Genomic DNA, 19452 nt, shown 5'->3' on the forward strand with positions numbered 1-19452 from the left:
TATTTGTGCTATTTTCTAGCATGGGGGATGAGAATTTCTCTCTTCAATTCTCACCTGACCGAGTGTGCAATTCAGCGACCAACCTAAATAGTACCTAACCTACTAGCTCAACTGGTAGAGCATTATGCAAATGCGTAAAGATGTGGGTTCAAATCCTACGTAGGTTGATCATTCGAATTTTTTATAATTTAAGAATTAAGATTTCATTGGATGTCAACGCTCTTTGTTTGGTTATAAACAATGTGTTATAAATAGTACAAGACGTAATAGTTGTGTAGAAGAGTAAATGTTATAGCACGAGGCCACATGTAATCCATTTTGTATTATCAATTACGTGCAAATTGAACTTTAGCATTGTTTTTCTACCATTTACCAAAAATTTGTAAATGCCGTCGTTTACGTAATATTTATACAAAATAATTTTTTATACCTTGGGGGATCATGCGCACGATCCAACAACTAGTTAATTAAAAAGAGGAGAAAGTAAAAAGTAAAGAAAAAAAAGAGTAAAACAAAAGAAAACCCAACCAAAAAGCCCACCGTAGCTTTTTTTTTACTAGTTGTTGGACCGTGCGCGCTAAGATATACAAAATTGTTTTGGAAAAATGTTACGTAAAGACTGAAACTTACAAAATATGGTAAATACAGGAAAATGATCAATGTTAAGAATGATATGAAAGTTGAATTTGAATGCAATAGATAATACGAAACTATAAATACGTTTACAACATAATTTCAATTGATAGTTCGGAGGCACCAATAGCAAGCTAAATAGTGTATGTGTATTTCTTAAAAACAGAATTACTAATTTAAAAATCAAGTGGTGTACTAACTTAATAACTGGAGAAATTTGTGCTTGGCTTAATGTTTTAATTAGTATTTGGGTGGTAAAATGGGCATACCATTTTGGACCAAAATCTTAATACACACTTAAACCCAATATCACTCATAAGGCCTCAAAAGCCCAATAAGGCACTATATACATATATCCCAATGAGGCAAGGTAATAAGGGGTCATTCTCTAACCTTAGAGAAGTGACCCTACTTTCTCTCCTCCAAATACTCTTAATTTACACATCAATTGTAGTACGTGGCCGGAACTCAAAGGACTCATACCATCGTTTCAACCCCGAAACAATTTGGCGCAGTCTGTAAGGTTAGGTTACCTCACTCTTAACATCGGTAAGACAAGTAACAACCTGCCAAACTTTGTCTACATGTCCATTGAAAAGGTTTTCAATTGTTTTATCTTTTTCATTTGTAACCTCCTAATTAGGAAGACCATGATTTTAAGTTAAATTATACACACACGTAACAGGTCTTATTGAAGGAGGTCCAGATTTACCATTGTACTGATGCCTTTACGACCAACGTACTCACTGCTAGGAAATAATACCTTAAATTTACAAGCACGATAAAATGAGATTCAGTTACAAGGAAATAGACTCTTGTAAAAAGCTCATGTTACACCCAATAGATGCAAGAACAAAAAATATTGACTCCCACATTCCCACATTCAGCACATGAAGTAGCTAGGCAGCTAGCTAAGAATTCGCTAAATATTTTTTCCAATGCGCCCAAGTACCCAACATTTGGCTAAAATATTTTTATGATCCAAAATCTTTCACTAAAAAGGAACTTCGGGCGTCAAAAGTTAAAAGGATAACATTTTTACTAACTGCATATCTCAAATTCAGACAAGAGGTCACATATAAGAGAGTATGCCCACAACAGATTCTTCTTACTCATATCGAAATGAAAATCACTTAATCAAAGATACAGTTAAAATCTATGACAAAAAATGTAGAGCCATCATTTGCTTCAGTTGTAACATGCCCGATTATTGCAGAAGATTTAAAAATATCAGGCTTTTGCTGCTGCCAAGGTCTCGAACCCAACCTGAGAGACCCATTTCCGACAGTTGTTGAATGATGCAAGGGTCCTCCAGCCAACCGAATAGCAATTAGCATTTAGCAAGTCGCACCTCCCTCAATTGAATTTGTCAAGGACCATCTTTCAACAACATAGTTGATAACCTACGAGATAAATATTGATGAAAACAAATTCAAACTATCAGTCAGTCTTTGATTAACATTTTGAATATCTTACTCAACAACTCTAACCATATCTGCGTACATTTTAAATTTGAATTAACCCAATTTCATGACTTTGGGGACTTGTTCCTCCACTTTTTCATTCCCTTTTTTTCCCTTAATTCTTGTGCAAATAATAAATGTCAGGAACCTTCAGGTACGGACGTAGTATTAGAGTGTTGTAGAATTTCAAGGGTTCAAATGTTGTAAAATCTCGGTTATGATGTCAGAAGAGGTAGGCGATGGAACAAAGTGTACAATCAATAGTGGAAGGAAATGTGGTTTCTCGAGGACTAAGCGTGAATTTGTAGATATACCCAAGTGGAAAGGAGATATGTGTTTTAATTATATGGAGGGACATCCCTTTAGGATGCAGGATAGGGTAAAATCACAACAGTTTCAGTTAATTGATCCAAGGGAGAGCAATAAAATACTACAAGCGGACATCATATACAGAGTATGAAAAAAGCATCTCTCCCTCGACATATTGCCAAATATTCTATTTGTGAGATACTATGATAAATTAATCATTGACTACTTCAGCTTTTGCTTTACTCTTAGTTTCTTGAATTGTTCTTTCCTAAACAGGTACTCCAACAGAAATACCAATCAGGTAGGGCAAATATCATCTCCTTACTCTTTTACTTAGGGTACTTATGGTACAAAGTTGCGAGCTAATAGCCTAATAGGACTTGAACATCCATTAAGGGGAAGAACAGGCACTTTTTATGTTTAGGTGCTAACTTGGTGCTATTAACAATTTGTCAATTGTTTCTGGCCTATTTCTATCTCTATCTCTATCTCTCTCTCTCTGCATTACATGAAATTTGTATGGTTACCTAAAATTTCATTAAATTTGTATCGTGTACAATCAAGAAAAATGAGTCTAACAAATTTGATAAAAGCACAGAAGAATTTTGGGACACATTAGAGTTAAATCACCTCATGATACACACTTCTTGACAAAACTCCTTCTGGAAATCTGTATTTAGAAGCTTGGGCTTCAGAACACTTCCTGACTGCAGTAAGTACCCTTATAAAGTTATACCTATACCTTACCAAATGTGTAATAAGTAAGTAAATATACAAAGAAAACGACAAACAAGTACAATAACCAATAACTTTTATAACTGGATCAATTTCCCAAACATCAGTTCCCTCACTCGGTATTTCCACATGTTCTTCTTCAGATTCATTTAGGGACATTAGGGATTTTCTAGCTCACCTAGAACCAAGGAATTCACTATCAAATCTAGGACCAAGGACTTAGGTGTAAAAGACAGACTTTTGCCCTTAAATAAAGAAAACCGATTTGTGAATCCCTTTAACTTCGGGGGAGAGGGTCAGTCATCTAAGTACAAAAATTACTAATCACCTATTGACGCTTGGCAAACTGCCATCTCACAACTCTGAACAATATCTTTCCTGATTGGTACATCAAACACATCCCCAGCTAATGTCATAAGTTCCTTATCTTCAAAATGAAAATTCGGCGCATGTATTAGCAGATCGTGGTACACTCCGAGTCTCCGACACAAATAGCACAACAAATCAGCAACAACAGAAAGCATTCTTTCTTCTGAACTCGACCCAAGATTTCTAAATGAAAGTAGTAACTGACTAATTAATTGTCTACTAATTTAGCTAGAAAATTTTCTAAAGGTTACTCGTTAGAATTCGATCATCAACTACTCCGTGTCAAAGATTGTTAGATATCTCACTAACAACCTAAGCTACTTTCTCAAATCCAAGAATACTAAACACCAGACACCAAAAAAAAACATAAACAATCCAAATAAGAATGACTCAAATGCTCAAACCTCATAAAACAGCTAATTGTGGAGGCTAAAATTTCACAATCAAATGAACAACAAATAGATTCTCTCAAAACTTACAATACGAGCTACAAACGGACATTATATTGAGATTGTTTCATTACGAAGTTTATTGTTACAATGTTATTCTCTATATTTAATTTGGGTGGTTAGACACCATAATTTTCAATTTATAACCCTCTTAGTATAAGTGATTTTTCAATTAGTTTGTAGAACTCAATTCGTTTCTTTACTACAAAACCCTCTAAAATTCATAATTCAACAAAAGTTTTAGTAAGAGAACTTACTCATTGATGTAGTACACAATTATTTTTTCATATTGCCAGTATTCAGTGAGAGAAATTACAGGGTTGGGGCTCACAGTCATTTGAGCGTGTTGGGGCAGATTCAACTTGGACGCCACTAAAGAAGGTTCGTATTTCTCATCCAAGGCCTGATTTTTTTTACATTTTCCAATCGTTTAATTTAGGATATTAGTGATGGAAATTTTTAGGTTTGAATCTTCGTTTTCTCGCACCTTCAATTCCTCTTCTCGATTTGGGGAGAGGAGAAGATTAGAGAAGTTTCCATAGCAACTTTCATTTGATGCAACGAAGAGAAAAGAACTACCACTTCCAGGAGTTAGCATTGATGAACCACTCTCACTTTGTTCAATATTACCAAGTACACATGACGTGAAACTTCATTTCGACATTATATCATAGTGCATGTAACAACTATAAACACTATGATATAGCCGAAAAAAGCAACAAACAGAAACAAAACCACAAAGATCAATATCTCAAATTCTTACAAAGAAGAGCCAAAAGGCATTTCAGAGTAAAAACTCTTGAGTTAATGTATCTTCTATGTCTACCCTCATAATAATAATAATAATAATAATAGTAATAATATATATTTTCATATACGATTCAGTAGTATAATAATTCTAGGGTGCTACTGACCTGCACCATTGGAAATTCTGGAGATGTATAAGTTCAAACAAACTTCTCCTTAACACATTCATGGCTCATGAACCAAATCTTCCTCGTCAACTTCCAACAATATTTTGTGACCCTGCAAAGTGTACTGCTTATGCAGAATATACATGTGAATTTGATTAGAAAAAGGCTGCATGATCAAATACAACACACTTAGTTCACTGATCAAGCATTAGGCACCATCTTATAGCTAGAGGGATAGACTTAACATCAATTGATGCGGAAGAAAGCAGCCAAAAGAGTTGATGCAGAGTTGGAATGTCTCGTCTAAGAAAAGGAAATCATAAGTACGACATTCATAGTTTGTTCACATCCCAATTTGATACTACGTGAATAATTAACACACGAAAATAATGGATTTTGAAGATGGAAAAGAAAGAGGTCAAGTGAACAAAGACTTAATAATCCTGTCCATATTCTTAACGAATTCCCTTACAGAATAATGATTTGCACTTGGTGAGTAAGTGCCTACAATGCAATTAACCAGAATGAGGATATTCAAGTCTAAGAAGCACCATATTACATAATCTATTATGAATGCTAAAATTATGAAAAAAGAAACAATAAAGTATAGTGTATAAACACAAGATTAGTTGTATAGTTTTAGTAATAGTTGATTTTTTTCATACAACCTTTATAATAGGGCTTCAACAATTCAGTGTTTGGTATCCAAACAAGATGGGAGGCAAAAAGGTAAACAGCTGAAGGAAAATTTACATCATTTCCTCACTAATCAACTTGAGCTAAGCACAAGTGAAACCGGAAAAAATAACCCAAATACTAATATCACGTAAAAAAAACCAAATTGAACAGAAAAATTGAGCTAATAAACAATAAAATATTTAAATTGACCAAAAAATTGGATTATACCTTGATGAAATCGATTTTTTTAGTTTGCTACAGAAGCACTACCTGCAGCATATCAAACCACACTTGCGAGTGTGACAATTCCTCAAACTCTGCTGCCATAATCTCCCGGAAAAAACACAATTAAAACGCCAGATTAAACCCCGGAAAGGGAAGAAAATTCATGTGAAATACTAAGCTTAGAGAAACATAAATCGAGTAATATATTGACAACAAAACAAGCACACCATTTCGAAAATTCGAAAGGAATCAAACAAAAAAAAAGCTAAAACTTAAAGAACGGAACAAATTCACAAGAAAGCAACGACAATTAGTAACATAAAAATCGCGAATTTATAGAACTAAGAGAGAAGGATTGCAAACCTTTAAACCACAACAAACTCGGCTCCATCTCCAAGATCAGAGGGAGAACCACTTTAGAGGAGGAGAGATAAAAAGGAAGAAGAGAGGAGAGTGAATGAGTGAAAGAGCATAAGCTAGTGGCGGCTGCAATCGAGGTCGAAGGAGGAGGAGACATTTCAGAGAAGATGGAGGAGGAGAGAGAAATGGCAGGGCCGTAAATCATGAAAGAATTTAAGGGTGTGGAGGTAATTCCACTATTCTTAAAGAAAGTTTAAAAGGGACTCCTTGCTTTTTAAAGGGGTAGGATTCAAAACCAATCAGACCCCCTAATTTCCTTTGTCTCCTTTTGGTCATCTTCTTCGTGCTCCTCTAAAATGGGGTTTCAATCCCCTCTTTCGCTGATGCGCTCTCCTCCCTCGCAACTCTTCACCATCTAACCGTCAATCATCATCAATCCTCCACCATCAACGTTAATCATCATCTCGATCATAATTGTTCATCATCAATCATCAACATATAATCCCAGCCCTCAATCAAACGGCCCAATTGCTTCACACCCATCAATCAATCGCAACCGTCAGTTTCGAACAGTACGGCGGTGTACCGAGGCCACCAACAAACACCAAGGCAAGCCAGCACGTGACTTTCATTAATTCCGTACCAATTTAAGCGGTGAAATGTTCGGTCGAACCCGAAAAAGGTTCGGGCGAACTTGATTGCTGTTCGGACGAACTCCTCGATGGTTTGAGCGAACCTCATACTTACAGGAACTCTAAATCTTCGGTTCGGTCGAACTCGATACGGGTTCGAACGAACCAATATACTCTGTTTTTGCTCTATATTTTGGTGCGATTTTTCTCTGAATTTGGTCTTGCAATTGATGTTGTTTACTGCATTTTGTTCTTTGCGGTGCTATTGTGCGAAGGTGGTGAGGTGGTGTTTGCCTTGCGTGGCTGCACGTTGGTGTAGAATGGTGAAGGAGAGCAGGGGTGTTGTCGGTGCTGTCAGCTGTAGTGGTTGGAAAATAGGCAGACCGGGGCTGCGTGGGGTGTAGAATGGTGGTGCGAATTGGTGTTGCAGGTTAGGCTGGTCGGCTCCAGGTGGTGTGAGGATGGTGTTGGTGAGTTGATAGCTGCAGCACGTATGGTGATGGTTAAGGAGAGGGTGGTGTAGTATAGGGAGGAGAGGTGCATTGGTTGCTCATTGTTCTTTTAAACAATTGACTTTCCTTGACCGCCCTTTGAAACCAGTAATTCGATCCCCGAACAATATGCACCTACACAAAATAAAAATAGAAATTAGGAGAAAAATAAAATAAAATAAATAATAATAATAATAACTAAATAAGAAATAGAAAAGGAAATAAATAGAAAATAGGAAATTAATAACGAAAACTAAAATAATTAAAATATGAAATTATAAAAACAAGGAAAACAAACAAATTACGAAATTAAGGCCTAAAAACAAAGAAAAATCACTAAGTACGCTAATTAAGCTACAAAATATAAAATAAAATAAAATAAAGGCTAAAAATGATAAAATTAGATAAATATATAATAAAATTACCTAGAAAATCACCTAAACTAGCCTTTTTGTTTCTGGTGTTTGTACTAAACATTTCATTTTGGGTATTTGTAGTGTAACCTTTTGGTTGTGTTTTGTTTGTCGCCTTCCGGCGTTGCTTGGGTGTTTTGGCCTTCGGCCTTTTTGTTTCTGGTATTTGTACTAAACATTTCATTTTGGGTATTTGTAATAAAATCTCTATTTCACCAAAAAAATAATGACCTTTTACACAAACTCAATAGAGCTAAACAAATTAACAAAACTAAATCGTAACAGAACAAAAAACACCGGTTTAGAATAGTCAGTGACAATGTGAATTTAAAACTGATTTGGATTGGTTTGTTAGTTAATAACTTAAAAATGTGTTCTATAAAATTCTAAACTGATTCGGATAATTTAAGCTGATTTGGATTGACATGTGAGCTCACATTTTTAGTTAACTAAACAGGATGAACCCAATTAACTTTAACAAAACAAAAACTCAGTTAACTTTATTGATTCTAGGAATGCAATACACTAAGAAAAACACAATCCACTAGAAAAACACACAAAACACTCTAAACAGCAACAGAAAAAACATGATCAAACCCCTAATTAATCCCCTACAAATCACACTAAATGAAATAATAACATTATTTTCACTAAAATACTGAATTTCCACATTTCAACGTACAAAATTGAGGATATTTCTACCAACAAACAACACCAATTCATAATGTTGCTTGGGTAGACCAGAATATTAGGTGAACACCAAGATACAAATGGCAAAAAATAGTAGGTGTTACATTTGATTGTCATGGTCCACGATTTAACAAACTAAACTTAAGTTATAGACCATTGCTTACAAATATAAGATAACTGATTGATTTTTTGAGATTAGATTGGACTTTTTGAGATTAGATCGGAACAGACAAAATACTCGATCATAATCATAGTTTTATAATATGTTTGGTCAAATCTATTTTTTAACGAGATATTTGGTTAAAAAGATTGCTAGATGTTATTTACAACTCCAAGCGATTTTTATTTTTACGGAGTACTTAAAACCAAGCAAATGAAAAAGCAAAAGCCAATAAAAACTAAATATTTATCTTTACAAACAAAAGTTGATAAACCCAAGCAACGGGAAAACGTAACGAAACAGTGTTAATACTAACTGCTCCTATTAACAGTCAATCAAATCATTTATACGTAGTTAATTGGATAAGATCAAAAGTCACTCCATTTTAATATTTCCATATTATTATTTGCACCAATCAAAATCAATTCTCACATATTGATCAAATAAAAACTCAAAACATACAACTTTATTTCTCCTTTCTTTTCCACATTCTCTCAATTTCTACTGTATTTTCCAAAATCTCAATTTTTTCGATTAAAAACTCCACCAAGAGTTTTCACAAAAGACACAAACTACATCAACAAGAAGCCACACCATATTCTCAAAATCCCAATCTTATTAACTCTCAACAAAATTGATTAATTAAACAGAAAAAAAACCTTTTAAATTCACAAGTAAAAAACATGCAGAATAATTCAACCAGGATAAAATTCAACAATATATCATACAAAAATTACACAAAACCAATCAAGGTCCAGAATACTCAAATAAATCTACAACAAAATCAATCAAAATTTTGAAATTATACTAAACCGACGCAAACAGGAGCTGAACAACATTGATTAATTAAACTCTTATAAAAATCAACGCAAACAGGAGCAGAACAAAATTGATTAAACACAAAAAAAAATTTAAAATACAAGATTTGAAGCTAAAGAAATTAAAGAAGATTAGAAGAGAGAAAGAGAGAAAACCTCGCCAGCCGCCTTTGCATCTTCCTCTCCAATCCGTAGAATTTCAGGACATGCAAACCAAAAATTACAGAAATAATTAGTGCTTAAACAATAACAACAGAAATACGATAAATCAAAACCAAACCAACAAGATCTGGAAATTTAGAAGGAAGTAAAATAAAAAATAATCAATAGAATTCACAAGAAATAAAAAGACGAAGAGATATACCTGTGCACTCGCCATTTGTTGAACATATCTGAAATTTGAGTTGTAGGAGAAAGATATAAAAGGGACCAAATACTCAAATAGGTGAGTGTTTTCGCCATTTTTTTGCTCAGATCTTCTTCAAAGTAGTTGGAAATGAGGTGAGTTAGATAAGAGGTGAGACAAATGAGGGATCATCTCCATTCCTGAGATGGAAAGTGCGGCGAAATGAAGAGCGAAAGGAAATAGAAAGGAGAGATGGGAAGTGCGGTGAAGAGAAAGGAGATAGAAAACAATGTGAGTTTCAACATATTTTGAGAGAAAGGAAGGAGATCACCAAAGTGAGGGGAGAGATAGGAGAAGAAACAAAAGGAAATAGGGTTAAGGATGATCAACGACTGTATGAGGAGAGAGAAATAAGAGATAGGAAGATAGTGAACAAAAGGAAATAAGCCCTTTAAGACTGATCAATTAAATGAGCTTTAAGAAATTGGGCTCAACTAACAAAATGGGCCCACTTTCTGAGCATGCTTAAAACGAAAATTAGAATCTCTATTGTACTAAAAAGCTGGAATTAAACCATTAAATGTAATCTAATTTTTACTGCGTAATAACCAATAAAGAGCATCAAAATTCCAAATATGTAATCTATTTTAAATTAAAACTGTCTTTTTATAGGAGAAGATAAACAAAAAGCATCAAAATTAAATATATAATCTATTTTAAATTAAAACTTTCGTTTTAGCGTAAAAGAGAAACAAAAAGCATCAAAAGTCCAAATATTTAATCTATTTTAAATTTAAACTTCCTTTTTCGAGAAAAAGATAAACAAAAAACACCAAAATAAAATATTAAATCTATTTTTAGTTAAAACTTCCGTTTTAGTAAAAAAGAAAAGAAAAAAGGCATCAAAATAAAATATTTTATTATTTTAAATTAAAACTTTCGTTTTAGGGGAAAAGAAAAACTCGATTTAAATCTAAATAAAACCTTAAAATAATTTATTTATTTTTTATAAAGTTAGTGACTAAGTTGCGTTATCCACTCTCCAACATAATTCTTACAACATTTGTGGTTTTTAAATTATTAATAATCTTTCGCATACATCGCTATTGCAACTGTAATTAAGTAATGGTTTTTTCACACCGCATATAACTTAATTTTCCACTCTCCAATATAATTCATATAACATTTGTGGTTTTTTACTTACGAGCTTGTTATTGATTTTGATAGGGATATTATGACAGAGTCAGTAACTGGGCCATTGAGTTATATCAAAGATACTGTTGGTTATTATGACCCACTGCAATATCTCTACTGGTTCTTTATGGTTCTTACGGCTGGCATTTAAACAGTGAAGTTCGACTGGTAAAAAGTTGACATGCTGGGAATTCTATGCATACACGTTTCAGGTGCATACTTCCAATAACTCTTTTTGTGCCTCATATCCTTAAAATCTTATACTTATATCTTTCTGACCAAAACAAGAATTTTGTGTTATAGACGCGACAACATCTTGATTCTCTAACCTCGAGAGGCGGTCGTCTACTCCAACAATTTGTTGTCAATAACTGTGTCAAAATACAAGCCAATAATTTGAGGTGGATTGCACTCAACAAAGATAAGATACGTGCTGATTTATACAAGGGTTTAGAGGATTCTTTAAATGTTGGAGAGCATAACTGAGATTCTGATTTTCGGTTGAGATATGTTAGTTTTAACAAAATAATTTTAACTTTAATTCATACCTTCGCACGCATAGCGTGTATATAAGACTAGGATTGTTGCGTATGTTCTTTATATTGTGCTAATATATATTTTTTCTTAACTTTTCAACGATGCATTTGTGATGAAATCTTCCAATAGGTATTAAACCATTAATTAAAAATACTTTCTGAAGAAAAATATAGAGATATTCATTCTACGATCATAAATATTGATTTATTAATGTTGGTTTACATGCATTATAAAATTCACGCACGCATCGCGTGCATAAAATACTAGTTTGATTCATATAGTAAAGATATGAGCTAAATCCACCTCCCCCAAGTTTTTTTAAACCCCATACCTTGAGGGTTTGAGGCAAGAGTTCGAAATTTTAAAATTACCAGTCAAACAAATGGTATGGATTTAGAATAGAGTTCGCTAACCAAACACCCAATGTTGTTAGAATCGCGAGTCGTAGTTGAAATCGTATCTACTCCGGGATTGCTAGTGGGATCGTTAGTATAGAATCGCGATCCTACCAACGATTCTATACGATCCAGCTTTTAACCTTTGAAATGAAGCCCAAATTGGAGCGAAGCGGGTTTGAAGCCCAATAGAAAGCAAAAACCTGTTTGAAGCCCAATACAGAGCAAAAAAAAAAAACGCGATCTTTCTCTGTTACTGTTACGATGCCCTAGAATCGTCTTCTCCGCTTCCCCCCTTTTCTTTGCTCGAATTGAAGATGACCATAGTCGTATGCAAAGATCAACTTGAAGCTCGAATCAAGGCATCCCCTCTCTTCTCTAAATGAATCAAAGTTCTCTTTTTTTCAGGAACGAGTTCAACCAAAATTTCGACTAATACAAGGTAATTTTTGCTTCTTGTTCTTCACCTCTTCAATTTGAGCAATTCAAATATTCTGTTAAAATTTTCGCAACATTCATTTGATTAATTGATTTGATTTTCGAAATTTTAATTTGATTTTATGAATTATCAAAATTTTAATTTGTTTGTATTATCGAAATTTTTATTTATAAATGTCCTGTCCAAATTAATTTCATTGAACTTAATGTTGTTAATTAACTTGATTTGATACGATTCATTCCTGATCAATTTGTGAGTAAGTGAGTAAGTGAGTAAGTGAGTTAGTGTGTGACTGTGAGTTAGTCTGCAATTTCAGTCAAGTCTTTTATTGCAATTACTTGTTAGTTTAGTTATTGTAGTCTGTAGACTTGTGGTGTAGACTTGTGGTGCTGGCGTGCTCCTCCCAATTCCCATATGATATTACCATGTTTTAGTTGGTTAGTTTAGTTATTGTGATTTGTGGTGCTCCTGTTTTAGTTGGAAAAAAGCTACAAATCCCATAATTGATCTTAGTTTGGAATGTTTTGTCTTCAAAAATACGAAAAGAGAAGTTGATCACTCTCATTGATCACTCAAATGAAGAAGAGAAGTTATCTTCCATTATTTCCAACGTTATTTTTTTATTACAGTAGGTTGATTACAGGTACTAAAATATGGCAAGTTCTACCAGAAAAAGGAAAAATGCACTGGGAACTAGATTAATTAATTAATAAAAGTTGTAATGCCAATGTCACGGGAACGTGAACGTTGGGGCATTAAGCAATTTTGCTGATGAGAGAAATTTCGGCTATGATAAAAGTTAATTTGTGCTGTTGGTTATTTAGATTAATTAATAAAAGTTGTAAAGCTTAAAAAATAGTTTTCTTGTATTATTTGGAATTATAAGCTTTAAAATAACACTAGCAGAATTGCGTTAACCATGTAGGACACTAATATCGATCTTATGTGAGCAAAAGTGTGTTTTTGGGTCTTATTTTTATTACAAAATCATGTACTAGTCACCTTCTATCATTTCGATCGCTCAATTGGTCAAATTTGTAGGATCTTACGATCCTACGATCCGATCCTACCGATTCGGTCCTACTCCCTCCACCGATACCAAGTGGGATCCCGATCCTAACAACCTTGCATACACCCCGTAAAAGTTTTTTAGGTTTATAATATGAAAAGTTAAATAAAAGATGTTAAAAAATTTCAAATATTGGGTAAAAATTACCATGATGTACAATATTTTATTATATACCGAGTACGCCTGATATTAATAATTCAATTAGAAAAAATATATACGGTCAATAGACTTGAGTAGAGTCAACGGGCTGAACCACATACTTTTTGGAGACGTTTTTGACTTGAAATATAAGCAGGAAAAAGAATTTCATTGGGGCTTCTCACGTCTCACTCTCACTCTTACTCTCACTCTCACTCTCACTCTCACTCTCACTCTCATCAGTTTACTGCCTCTTTGTTCTGTTCTTCGTACTCCGGTTAGTTCTTCGACGTCTCCATCTCTGTCTCCCGCCGGTGAATAATTTCTCCCCTCTGTCTGTAATTCCTTTTTGTCTATGCATAAGAAATCTACGTCACTCTCTCATTCAATCATTCTTTTCCCAACTTTTTTCTTGAAATTGGAATAATGATGTTGCTTAATCGAATATGTAGTCGTTTAATTTCATAAATTTTCAATTTTTATGTTGATTTTTCCAATTTCCTTCACTGCTGTTATTGTGTCTTGATTGTGTGGTAAATACAAATTTTGCAACATTTTAATTGCTGAAATTTTGCTTCCCATTGCCCAATAAAAAAGAAGGCTCGAAGAAGGTGAAGAATAATTGTTTCACCTTTTGACGATTTCCAGATTCTCAATTGGCGATTTTCAATCTCTAGGTATGTTTATATTCTCTATTTTGATGGGTAATCATCTTTTATATTTGAAAAATTAGGGTATGACACTATTAATTTAGATCTTTCTATGTTTTGTTGAAGCATCTATTGCTCCTTTTTTGATTAATTAATTTATGCAATTGCCTTTACATGTATCTCATAATTATACTAGTGTAGTGGATTCCTAAATGTGTAATCACAAACTTGTGCCAATGTGTTCTTCGCTTGTTCCTCTTAATTCCTAAACATGTCCTTAATTTGTTATTTTCACTTGTTGCAAACTGGAATTTTATCACGTTTGCACGAAAAAAACCCAGTAATAATTTATTAAGTTCGGCAGGAGGCTTAAACTTGGGCTGCCATTCTTATCAATTGCAGAATCACCAACAAGCATGAAGCTAATGCAATAAAATAGTGAAAGTTTGACAACTCTATTGGGAATTTTTGGAATTTGTACACATCAATGAACAATGCAGGCTACTTATCTAAGTCTTTTGTTAATGAATCAATTTTCCGGAGATAGAGAAAAAAGTCAGTTAAATAATTTAAGGTGTTTGTTTGTTTTAATAATTGAGGAGTAATGTTCTACGGAGTATCTATTTTCGTTGACTTCTTTTTTCCAGATGTAGAAAGAACTTATATTATCATTATTATGATCCTCTTTATATTTTTATTTGAAATGTTATGTTATTTTTGTAGTATTGTTTATGTGATTTAAATTTACCAAGAAATCCCTTGGCCACCCCTAATAATTTGTTCAAGATCCGCCACTGCTAGTTCTGTAGGAACTGCTAATGCTCAAACTTCTTCAACAATGAGAAAACTCTTTTCAGCTTTCAGCGTCCTATTCTTTTATACTTCTTGCTAAATAACAATAACAACCTTCGTTCTTATCGCACAGGAGAGAGCGATAATGGCAAATTGTGCTGGATGCTTAAACCCTTCTAGAACGCTTTACAAAGGAAAAATCTTATCCCCCCTTACTTCTCCAAATCCCGGCTCCCATTGCTGCTACAACAAACAAGGATTCAGGCTGAAGAGAAAATTCCAAGGAATATATGCTTCTTCAACCATGTCAACCCCAAATAATCCGCAACCCGCTTCTTCAATTGATGTTCTGAATCAGGGCAATGGAAATCCTGAGGTTTTGCAAGCAATTGAAGGGTCTCTCTATAATTGTCTTTCAGAAACAAACCTTCATCTCACCGTTCCCGGTCTCAAGTCCAAAACCCGAGGCAAGGTATGAAGCTCTTTGATTTCTTTGAGTTATGGGTGCAGGACGACGTAATTTGGTTTGGGGAAGTTTTGAACTTCTGATTAATTTGTTATGTGATTGTAGAGTTACCAAGTTAATGTCATCTAGCGGTCGATCGATTACTTAATATAAAGTTTAGGTAGGGTTCTTAGCTGTGGTCTCGTCTAGTAATTGCTGACAATATAAGCTATATGTAGGTCCGAGACATATATGATGGTGGAGATTTTCTTGTTCTAGTCACAACAGATAGACAAAGTGCATTTGACAGAGTTCTAGCTTCAATTCCATTTAAAGGACAGGTATTTTATTACTTTGATATTTAGCTGATGAGTGGTAGTTGTTGGCAATTTTAACACGAGGTCTTCTCGTTTTAGGTATTGAATGAGACGAGTTTATGGTGGTTTGATCAAACTCATCACATTACTCCAAATGCAGTTTTGTCGGTCCCTGATAAGAATGTCACAATAGCAAAAAAATGTACCATTTTCCCTGTTGAATTTGTTGGTAAGTTGGTATATTCAGGTTATTGATTTTCTCTTGAGTTTTCATTGCAGATGCCATGCCTTAATGTATGGGTTCTCCGTGTTGTTTGCTCTATAAAATCCTTGTCAGTTCACTCGGTCGTGTTTCCAATATAATTTTTATTTTGACTATTCCCAAATCTTGACGCATGATGCTTGTTAATAGTGAGAGGATTTGTTACTGGAAGCACTGATACATCATTGTGGACGGTCTACAAGAATGGTGTTCGAAATTATTGCGGGAATACTTTGCCTGATGGTTAGTTGCCAACCCACTTAAATACTAGAGTATAAGTTAGTTACCGAGTAATTTCACTCTAGAAACTTATGCTGGTATGTGATAATAGGCTTGGTAAAAAATCAGCGCCTAGAGAGAAATATACTTACACCAACAACTAAATCGGCAGATCACGATGTTCCTGTTACTCCGCATGAGGTAATGTATCACCCTTTCTAGATTTTACTTTATCTTGGATGTATGTCATGACCTGCTTGTAAAAATGCTTGTTGTCCTAATCTTTGAGAGTAATGCGAAGATGGATGAAGGTCTTTCATCCATGCTTTATCGTCCTTTACCTTCTATAGTTCTATGTGACTGTATTTCTTCCCCTTTCCCGTCTTCTTTCTTTTGATTTTGCAAAGCATAAAACAACCAAAATGGGGGTACATGATGAATCCTAGCAAGTGTATGTTTTGGTTATGGGTTATGGCATTGTGGCAGACTTCCCGTAGTATATTGCTTGTTAACCCCTGGACATAGAATCTATAGGTGACATTATCGATTTGAAGTAGGTGACAAGTGCACTAATTTGGTGTTTCAAGGTTAATTTTGTGAGAGCACATCCTTTTTTTTTCATGTAATAAATTTTCTCTTTGAAGTTATCACTGTTTGAGGTTAATATACAATGAAATGGTATTTCTTGAACTGATTCTCCAATATAGAATTCCAACCTATTGGTATTTATGGTAGTTCTGTTGCAAATTTGTTGACTTGCAGATTATAGAACATGGGCTAATGACTAAATCTGATTTTGATGAAGTTAGTGAGAAAGCTCTAAATTTGTTCGAGTATGGACAGGTAATTGCACTTCTGGCTTTTGTTGATGATTACTTATTCATAGTTGGCTAGGCACTGGATTGTACAATGTATGTCACAATTAAAGAAATCAAGCTCATGTAGAACTTTAATGCATGCCATGCCGAGTGCGACAAGGTTTTTATACTAGGCCTTTTGATTGATTAGCTGGGTAGTGCTATGAATTTGATTTTCCAAACTTCCCAATTTGATGATTCCAGCGTGTGGCTTTGGAACATGGTTTGATTTTGGTGGATACTAAGTATGAATTTGGGAAGACAAGTGATGGCACAATTGTTCTAGTTGACGAGGTCAGTGGTTTGCCCCTTTGGTAAACTGATAGTTACAGGCAAAAGTTGACCTATAATTTATTTTCATCTGCCTACTCATTGTAGGTGCACACGCCTGATTCTAGCAGATACTGGATTTCAAGTTCTTACGAGGAACGCTTCCGTAATGTTCTTGAACCTGAAAATGTTGATAAGGTATCAAAATTTGATATTTGCACCTGTCATTGTTCTTTTGGATAAAGAAAGTTTTTACCCACCCATCTTCCACTGTAAACTTTATGCGCAGGCCTGAATTCCTGGATAACGTAGGGGATTTTTCTATTAATGTTTATTTATTTTGTTTCCCAGGAGTTCTTGAGATTGTGGTTCAAAGATCATTGTAACCCATATGAAGATAAGGTGAGTTACGTGAGCCGGTGACGTGGGTCTAGTTATGTCTTATTTGTATGTTACTTGTCTGGAAATTTGCTATCCCATGCTGATTGCTGATTCAAATGATGTGTCTTTAGGTTCTTCCGGATGCACCCAAAGAACTTGTTTGTGAGCTAGCTTCGCGGTAAGTCTGATTTTTCTTTTCATACACTCAGTCCCCTCCCTTTTGGGGGGCCTTAGGCAACAGGGGGTGGGAGGGTACGAAAGAACCTTGTTTTGTTTTCTTTACTAATAGCATCTTGGTGATTCTTTTCCCTTCTGTCATTTCAAATCTCTTTGAGGCTCTTCAGTGGTCTGTATATGATGACTGGATAGGGTGACATTTCTGGATTTAAGTTGTCTGTTGGTTGTATGTAAGGAGTTGCATTTCCCACAAATTTGCAATTTTTAGGAAGTTTAGTTAAATGTGTGTTTGATTGCAAGAATTTACTCTAACATGGGGGGTTATCTTTATTTGCGAAATAAAGCTTTATGGAAATGCTAATTGTTGTGTTTTCTTATTCTTCTCTTCCCCAGGATGTAGTTTCTTCTTTCTATTTATATAAGTTAACCAACCGACCACTAATTACAGGTTTTCTTGTTTCACTTTCTCCACGTTTTTTATTTGGTTATAGTTTTCTTCAACTCTTCCATCCTAAATAGTTTGCAGCTTTGTTAATTGTTTCACTCTTTGTTCAGAGACATGCAAGTGATTACTTGCTTCATCTTTAGCTAGTCTAATAACTTAGTCTATAGGGCTATAGGCATATTTTTCTTCATCTTCATCAGGTTGTCCGTGCTGCGTTCACTTGCCAAAAGTAACTAAGTATCTGTGCATTAGTAAAATCTAGTGTATTGATACATGTTCTGATTAGACAAGACTTTTGTTCGAGGCACATAATTAAGTTATGTAACGCACTGGTTTGGTTCTTGACTGTAGTTCAACCTTTCAACTGTGCCTTTTAAATTTATCAGAATTTAATCACTTGTGTTTTGGCATTTGAATACAGATATATATTTTTGTACGAGACTATAACGGGCTCTAAATTTGATATCCCAAACACAGAGGTAATCACATTGTTGCATAGTTTCTTGTATCATTTAAGAGTTGCCAAAATAAATTAACATCTTTCACGTCTGTTGTGCAGATACCAATTCATGACAGAATCTCACAAAATGTATTGTTAGCGTTGGCATCTCTCAAGTGAAGATTCTCATTTGAAATGCCTTACAGTATTGCTTAGGGAAGTTAATAACCTTATCCCTTTTCTCACCTTCTGATAGAAGGTTTCCTGAATAACAGTTGCTAGTTGCCGCACAAGGAGTTTTTATGTTGGCATCTCCAAATTTTCGTGTTGGATTCTACGACATACTAATGGAGTACTCCGTACTGGTTAGTGGTCGTTTTAGGAATTCGCTCTGAAAAACCTAATTGTAAAATGGACAACGGTAGGCAAAATGAGCCGTATAGAAAGTAGAAATGAGTTATCAAGGCTCCAAATTGGATGCTGCTAATTTCAATAACACCCCCCCCTTTTTTTTTTTTTTTTTTTTTTTTTTTTTTTTTAAATGTTCGTTTGTTTCATCATTTGTATTTGTGTGTTCTTAATTTTCTTTTGATTGAGTATAGCCCGCACCAGTTTACCATATTATCCGACTTATAATCGATTAATTTGAACACACTTGTCAATTACGGAGTATATATAACATGATCATTCATCAATTTATTGGAGAAATATTTTCAAGTTGTCAAACGTATGAGTAGGTGC

The 19452-nt window shown here is 34.4% G+C and overlaps 1 protein-coding gene and 1 long non-coding RNA gene across 7 annotated transcripts; one reads left to right on the forward strand and one right to left on the reverse strand.

Moving 5' to 3' along the window:
• Window positions 1–1551: 1551 nt before the first annotated feature.
• On the reverse strand, window positions 1552–6479 carry LOC130467920 (uncharacterized). 3 transcript variants are annotated; one of them, XR_008927973.1, is made up of 4 exons: window positions 5779–6479; window positions 4873–4996; window positions 3036–3112; window positions 1552–2036 (listed from the first exon to the last, which is right to left on the reverse strand). It is a non-coding gene; the product is annotated as an uncharacterized lncRNA (long non-coding RNA). The 3 variants fall into 3 exon arrangements; XR_008927971.1 differs by having other exon boundaries at window positions 3036–3141; XR_008927972.1 differs by having other exon boundaries at window positions 3036–3147.
• Window positions 6480–12030: 5551 nt separating this feature from the next.
• LOC110798733 (phosphoribosylaminoimidazole-succinocarboxamide synthase, chloroplastic) lies at window positions 12031–19207 on the forward strand. Of its 4 annotated transcripts, none has more exons than XM_022003919.2 (14): window positions 12032–12253; window positions 14055–14134; window positions 15033–15371; window positions 15584–15685; window positions 15761–15890; window positions 16074–16166; window positions 16255–16343; window positions 16905–16985; window positions 17204–17293; window positions 17378–17467; window positions 17621–17671; window positions 17782–17828; window positions 18694–18751; window positions 18832–19207. In XM_022003919.2, the coding sequence occupies exons 3-14, from the start codon at window positions 15045–15047 to the stop codon at window positions 18889–18891; spliced, it is 1218 nt and encodes a 405-aa protein (XP_021859611.2). In that variant the 5' UTR covers window positions 12032–12253; window positions 14055–14134; window positions 15033–15044; the 3' UTR covers window positions 18892–19207. The 4 variants fall into 4 exon arrangements, with proteins under 4 accessions (XP_021859613.2, XP_021859611.2, XP_021859612.2 ...); XM_022003920.2 differs by having other exon boundaries at window positions 14106–14134; XM_022003918.2 differs by having other exon boundaries at window positions 12033–12253; window positions 14058–14134.
• Window positions 19208–19452: the final 245 nt, after the last annotated feature.

This window comes from Spinacia oleracea, chromosome 2 (assembly GCF_020520425.1).
Source record: "Spinacia oleracea cultivar Varoflay chromosome 2, BTI_SOV_V1, whole genome shotgun sequence".
Classification (NCBI taxonomy): Eukaryota; Viridiplantae; Streptophyta; class Magnoliopsida; order Caryophyllales; family Amaranthaceae; genus Spinacia; species Spinacia oleracea.

What these genes read in the sequence shown, in the direction of transcription:
- LOC110798733 (XM_022003921.2), top strand. Translation starts at nt 15,045, where the DNA reads ATGGCAAATTGTGCTGGATGCTTAAACCCTTCTAGAACGCTTTACAAA. An exon ending in AACCTGAAAATGTTGATAAG is followed by an intron (nt 17,468 to 17,620) that starts GTATCAAAATTT and finishes TTTGTTTCCCAG; the next exon opens with GAGTTCTTGAGATTGTGGTT. An exon ending in TTGATATCCCAAACACAGAG is followed by an intron (nt 18,752 to 18,831) that starts GTAATCACATTG and finishes TCTGTTGTGCAG; the next exon opens with ATACCAATTCATGACAGAAT.